The sequence below is a fragment of the Equus quagga genome, unplaced genomic scaffold, assembly GCF_021613505.1.
Source record: "Equus quagga isolate Etosha38 unplaced genomic scaffold, UCLA_HA_Equagga_1.0 112416_RagTag, whole genome shotgun sequence".
Classification (NCBI taxonomy): Eukaryota; Metazoa; Chordata; class Mammalia; order Perissodactyla; family Equidae; genus Equus; species Equus quagga.
Window position 1 is genome coordinate 1 of NW_025795635.1, and position 6,311 is coordinate 6,311.

Here is a 6,311-nt window from a genome sequence, read left to right on the forward strand (position 1 = left end):
ATGTGCTTCCAGATCCTTCCAGGCAGAGGGACTCAGCCCTCATCAGATTCTCCAGTGGGTCTGTCACCTAAACTGGGGTATCTCATTCCTGGGTGGTGAGGGGTAACAATCCAGCACCCACATACACTCAGTCTCACTCTGAGAGCCCAGAAAAACTCATGCCCATCTTCCCAAGGGGCCACCCATGCCCTGGGTCCCAGCAGTGGCCCCTGGTGGGCCTGTCCACCATGGCTCCCATCCTCTTCCACAGCCATGACCACTCTCCTGTTCAACATCCTCTGGTTCGTGCCACGCATGGTCTGTGACATGGCCACCGATGGGCTCTTCTTCCAGGTGTTTGCCCACGTGCACCCCCGCATGCAGGTGCCCGTGGTGGGCCTCCTGGTGTTCAGGGTCCTTATGGCTTTCCTGGCACTGCTTCTAGACCTAGAAGTACTGGTCCAGTTCCTGTCCATCGACGCGCTGATGGACTATAGCTTCGTGGCCACCAGCATGATCATGCTACGCTTTTGAAAGGCCTCTCCATACTGTTCACAGTGCCCAGGCAGCCCTGTGGACACACAGCAGGCCTCAGCCTCTGAGCCCGGGCAGCTGCGACCAGCCCTGAGGCCCTACCTCGGCTTCCTGGGTGGGTGCAGACCCGGAGCCGCCGTGGCTTGGGCATTCGGTGTTCTGGTGGCCTCGGCCATCACCCTGGACTGCATGCTGGTCTTCGGGCACTCGGCCCTGCACCTCCCGCCCTGGGGCTACACCCTGCTGCTCCTGCTCAGCTCCGCCACGTTTCTGCTCAGTCTCCTCATCCTGGGGGCCCACCAGCAACAGCGCCGGCAGGACACCTTTCAGGTACTTCCTCCAGCCAGCACCCACCGTGCTCAGCCCAGCCAGCTCCCTTCGCCCCTTCCTCCTCTGCCGTGGCAGGATGCACCAGGGCCGCAGAGCGGGGGAGGCTAGTGCCCCACACCCCTCTCTCTGCATGGCGGGTGGGCCCTTGTCTCCGGAATCTCCAGAGGCAGCGAAAGGCTCTGTGGAGTCCCGAGAAATCAGGCCCTGGGCCAGCAGCCCTTCCCTGCAGCTCAGCCCAGCCCTGCCCTTGTCCCCTCAGGTTCCCATGGTGCCCCTGACTCCTGCCCTGAGCATCCTCCTCAACATCTTCCTCATGCTGCACCTGAGCTACCTGGCCTGGATGCGCTTGTCCATCGGGCTGCTGATCGGTGAGTGGGGGCCAGGCTCAGACCCAGGGGGCTGCAGGAGGAGGGCAAGCAGGGAAGCAGGGCTGGGACCTGCCCCTCAGGCTTGTGCCACCCTTGCAGGACTCGTGGTGTATTTTGGCTACGGCATCTGGCACAGCAAGGAGAACCAGCGGGAGCGGCCGGGGTTGACTGCCACACAAGGCAGCCTGGAGGAGATGGTGTGGGCTGTGCCGTCCCCCAGCCAGGCACCAGCCCAGGAGCCCAGCAACATGGAGCATCCTGCCAACGAATGAGGACCACTGGGGGCCTGCAAGGAAGGGTGGAGGGGCTGGCAGAGCCTCTATCCAGAACAGCTCAGATTTGCAGGCCTGCCTATGCCAAAGGGTCCTCAGGACCTCAGGACCTCAGCCCAGGTGCCGAGCTTCGAGTCTTTGGGAGTGGGCTGTGGCCAGCGCTGGTGTGGTGGACTTTGCCCAGCGTCTTCCAGCTTATGACCAAGTCCAGCCACCTGGGCAGGTGGAGTAGGGTGGGCAGGCAAGAGCCTCGAGTCCCAGGGACCCACAGTAATAACAGCTCGACCAGCCATGTGGCCTGCTGCCGTGTCCACTGTGGTGTTCTTTGTGGCACTGAGTCCTCACCTCTCCCCTGGGATCAGATGATTGTCCCCAATCCACAGCAAAGGAGCAAAGGTTCTATAACAGGAAAGACGCCAGACTGGAGTCAGGGACATGGCCAGGCCTGTGTTCCTGTGTCCTGCCCTCAAGCCAGTGCCCTCTGCCCAGCTACACACACCAGGCACAGAGGGGTCCCTGACAGGGCGGGGCCAGGCTCCCTCCAGGCTCCCCACATGTCCGCTCAGGGGCACATCCAGAGAGCACAGGCTGGACCCCAGGAGGCTGCCTAGAAAGGGCAGTGCAGTTCCGGGTTTCCCTCGGTTTCCCAGGGCCCCCAGAGAGCAGGGCAATCCTGAGGCCTGCCCCAGATGGAGAGGCCCCCTGCCCGGGCACACGCATCTCTAAGGCACAGGACCATATGGCGCACAGGGTCCCCTGGGCGTGCACCCACGTGCAGACTGAGGCAGCAGCTGTTTCCCAGCCCAGGGCTGCCTGAAGCTTCCAGCAGCCTCTCTCCCTACCGCCCCCTCAGGGCTTTGTGACAAAGGATTGGGATGGGACACACGGGGCCAGGTGGATGCACAAGCACCTGGACCTGCTCCAGGTAACTTCAGCCCACCTGGTGGTGGCGAGGCCACATGCTTGGGGACCCCAGGCCCACGCTGTACCCCCCCATGGTCTCCCCAAGGCCATACTCCATCTACCATAGACACCTCCCCCTCCCTGTTCCTGCCTGTGAGGACCACACAGGAAGCCACTGGCTTTGGCAGCTTTACTCCTCCACTCTCTGCAGCCTCAACATCACTTTCTCTGGGCCCCAAGGACAAGCAAGGACACACGACCCCACTCCAATAACCAGGCCTCAGGGCCATGATCTCTCTCCCCGGACCCTCTCCCCGAGCCCTCCCAGAACCCTGGCCCCAACAGACCCACTGCAATGCCAGGTCCTCAAAGACCCCTCCAGCCATGGCCACGAGGTCGCCGATGCAGAACACAGGGCAGCAGGGGCTGAAGCGTGGGTCGTAGCGGCATCGCTTGAAATAGGTGATGTCTCAGGTCTCCAAGGCAGTGAACCTAAGAGTGTGTGGGTCTGGGGTTCAGACCAGGAGGGGACAAGGAGGATCAGGGCCAGCCAGGACCCACTGTGCTCACTTGGAGAAGTTGAACTTGCTGAAGGTGACAGTGATTTTGATGAACAGGGTGAAGTTCTCAGCTTCAGGAGGAAGTTCAGCAGGAAGGGCTTCCTGCAGGTGGGGGAGGTAAGGAGCAGAGTCTGCTGGTCCTAGGACCCTGCCCTGGGTGTCGGGGACACTTGCACAGGCACAGTGTCATTCTCCACGGGGCACCAGCCCCACATCTCACAGGTCCCATTGAAGATCACACACTGGCACATTTTGATGCCTTGAAAACACAAGACAAACTCCAGGCCTCCAGTCTCCACAGGGCCTGGGAAGGGAGTGGGCAGGGGCCTGCTGGCAGAAAGAAGAGACGCAGAGCCACCACCGGGCCTGCATGTGGGAGCCACCCAGGTCCCAGCCCGGCCCCCTGAACCTCCATCGCAGTGGAGGCGCTGGAAGACAGGGCCCACAGTGACCGTGGCTGTGTGTCCCCATCTCCACTTCAGGACAGACCAGCAGGTCCCTAATGGGATGGAAGGGGCTGAGGTGGTGAGAGACCAGAGCTGTCCAGGCCCAGGAGGTGTCTCCCCTGTGTGACCCAGCCCTGCAGTCCCCAAGGACACTCCCCTGCTTAGCCCCCAGGTTCCCTGAGTTTGGGCACACGGGAAAGCTGGAGGGTGCAGATAAAAGGAGGTGCTCAGAGGGGGAGGGCGAGCAGCCCCACAGCCAGATAGGGGTGCAGCACTGTCTCCCAAGGGAGAGCGAGACTCCTTCCCTCCCGACAGTTCTGTCCCCGGTAGAGGAGAGGCAGAAGTGACTCCTCCAGGCCCAGCTCCTCTGGTCCAATTCAGACAACAGAATAGGAAAGGTGGGGGGACTCTGGGAGGGTGAGCTCATGACAGGGTGGAGGTGCTGGTTGTGGCACACAAAGGGCGGGACCCTCCTCAGAGGAGCCCCTAGGGAAGTGGGACCTCACACACTGGCCAAGGGACCACAGGCCAGTCCCTTCCTGGCTTGTTCTGCTGTAAACAGGGACATCAGTGCCTGCACAGGGTCACAGAGTTCTGGGCATCAGCCAGGAGGGGGCGGGGCTGAGCTCTCTGGGAGTCCCAGACCCCAGAGAGGAAGTGCCCTCAAGCGTCGGGCACTGGCACAGACATGGCTCTGCCAGGCGGAGGGTGGACGCCTCTGTCCAGGGCCCGTGGCTCAGGGGCAGCAGGAGGAATGCAGCACCAGGGTGGCAGGAAGGGCTGGGGACTCGGAGAAGCCAAAGGAGATGGTGGGACTTTGTGGGGGTGGGGCTGTGAGAAGTGGCATGGGACAGAGTGGGGCCACCTGCTCTGCCTCGCTGTCCCTACCTATGTCCTGATTCTGCCCCTCCTCTCCACCCGGGCTGGGCCACCATCTCCTCTGACCAGACCCCATGGTGACCAGCACGGGCCCCACCTCTGCCCCCATCCACCTCCCTCCAGTAGCCCACGTGGTCCATCCCAATGCACAGATGGTCGTGCCCCTCCCCTGAGCCTGTCTGTGGCTCTGCTGCTGCTGGATCCACTTCAGCTCCTGAGAGGGGCTCACAGGCCCTGTGACCCAGGGCGACCCCGTTCCTGGCCCAGTCCACATCTAACGACAACCCTACTCAGTGCAGAGAGCCCTGGAGGGGCTCACACAGCTCGGGGTCTTTGTCGACACAACCCCCTCTGCCTGGACATCCTCAAGATCCCCCTCTATCCTCACACCCTGCAGGAACCCTTCCCGAGGCCCTGGGTTGGCTGACGTGCCTCCCTGGGTCTCCCAGCTGCAGCTTCTGCCCCCATCGCAGGACGGCCGCCTTGCCTGCGCTGTCTGTGCAGGAGCTCTGTGAGGTGGGGACAGTGGAGTTTCACAAGCCTCGTCTGGGGCAGGCTCGGCAGGTACTTGCTGGAGGCTGTGACACTAGAAGGACACAGTGTATGTGCTGGGAGGGACCAGACGACGAGGACCCCTGAAAGGAGCTGGCGGGAACTCTGCTATCTCAGGAAGCTGGCTTGTCAGATCTGGTGGATCACCCAGCCCCGGCAGTTTCGAGGGAAGGGCCAGAAGCCCGGACAGGGGCAAAGAGGATCACACGGATTCCAGAAAACACACAACCGTGGCCCCAGCACAATTTCAGGACAGTCTACAAACCGAACATTAACTAGACATTTCTGAGCATTTGGAAAGGGAAGGACATCGTATGTGTTTCCGAACGTCAGCACATCCTCTGTGCCCATGCCTCACCTCTTTGTGGACAGACCAACCAGGGACATGTGGCACCCCAGCCACTGTGGTGGGACCAATGACCAGGACTCAGGGGACAGAGGCCACACAGTTACCCTCCAGCCCAGCAAGTGATTCAGTGTTGGACTCAACTAAAGAAAGATGTCACCGTGGAGGCAGGCTTCCAGGGCTGTGTCCTGGGTCCCAACTGTTCACACAAAATCCACACAGGGAACCTCAAGGAGACAACAGTGGAAGGATCTGGAAGCAGACTGCTCAGGGGTGCAGAGTCCCATCACCCACAGGCTGGAGGCCTTGGGTCAGTGACTCAGGCTGGCTGAGCCTCAGTCTTCTCCTCTTCAATGGGGCCTGCAGTAATTCCTGCCAGGCAGGGTGTTCGTGAGATGAAATGAAATGATTCAGGAAAGGTCTCAGCTCAGAGCCTGGGCTACAGCAGCACATGCTGAGCCTCAGGTACCTGGGAAGGAGAAGGGGGGACACGGCTGTGACCCAGGGCTGATGGAGGAACCAGGGACGTGCTGGGAGGCTCCCAGGCAGCCTGACCTCTGGGCATCAGCCCTGAACTCTTTCTGGTGTCACAAGGAAATTGGTCACCAAGAAGAGCACGTTCTCTCCCTGGAGGGCAGGGTCAGGGTTGGCCCTGCTTGGCTCCTCAATGGGAGAGGCCAGAGGCTGGCAGCTAAATTGGGAGGGAACGGGTCCCATTGAGTCATCAATCCTGTGACCCAGGAAAACACCTCCAGTGAGGGAAGTCGAGGCAGAGATGAGAGCCTGGCTGGGTTTCTAGCCATTTCTGAAATGCTGCCTGCCTCTTTGAGGCAAGTATTTTTCTCATGTTCAATCTCATTTGCTCAACCAGAATTTTCCATGAGCCTCCTGCTTCTAGGCACTGAGGATCCAGAGCTAAATGGGGCCGGGTGCCTGCCCAGGCTAGTGGGGAGGTGGACCCCTCATTGCACGCATGGCGGAGGGCCGGGGGAGCAGGTGGTGAGCTCTGCCCGGGAAAAGGCAGGGGCTGTGCGGAAGGGTGGCTGGCACCGTGTACTGCCCATGACAGCTCTGCATGTGTGGGGGACGCACACTCAGGAAGGGGAGGGGAGGACTGGGCAGAGGGCAGTGGGGGTGGCAGC

General features: G+C 61.3%; 1 protein-coding gene across 1 annotated transcript; it reads left to right on the forward strand.

The window, feature by feature from the left end:
- Window positions 1-697: 697 nt before the first annotated feature.
- LOC124232761 (cationic amino acid transporter 4-like) lies at window positions 698-1,483 on the forward strand. The gene is made up of 3 exons (XM_046649676.1): window positions 698-843; window positions 1,103-1,211; window positions 1,311-1,483. The coding sequence occupies exons 1-3, from the start codon at window positions 703-705 to the stop codon at window positions 1,481-1,483; spliced, it is 423 nt and encodes a 140-aa protein (XP_046505632.1). The 5' UTR covers window positions 698-702.
- The last annotated feature ends 4,828 nt before the right edge of the window (window positions 1,484-6,311 follow it).

What these genes read in the sequence shown, in the direction of transcription:
- LOC124232761 (XM_046649676.1), top strand. Translation starts at nt 703, where the DNA reads ATGCTGGTCTTCGGGCACTCGGCCCTGCACCTCCCGCCCTGGGGCTAC. An exon ending in GCCGGCAGGACACCTTTCAG is followed by an intron (nt 844 to 1,102) that starts GTACTTCCTCCA and finishes TTGTCCCCTCAG; the next exon opens with GTTCCCATGGTGCCCCTGAC. An exon ending in GTCCATCGGGCTGCTGATCG is followed by an intron (nt 1,212 to 1,310) that starts GTGAGTGGGGGC and finishes CCACCCTTGCAG; the next exon opens with GACTCGTGGTGTATTTTGGC.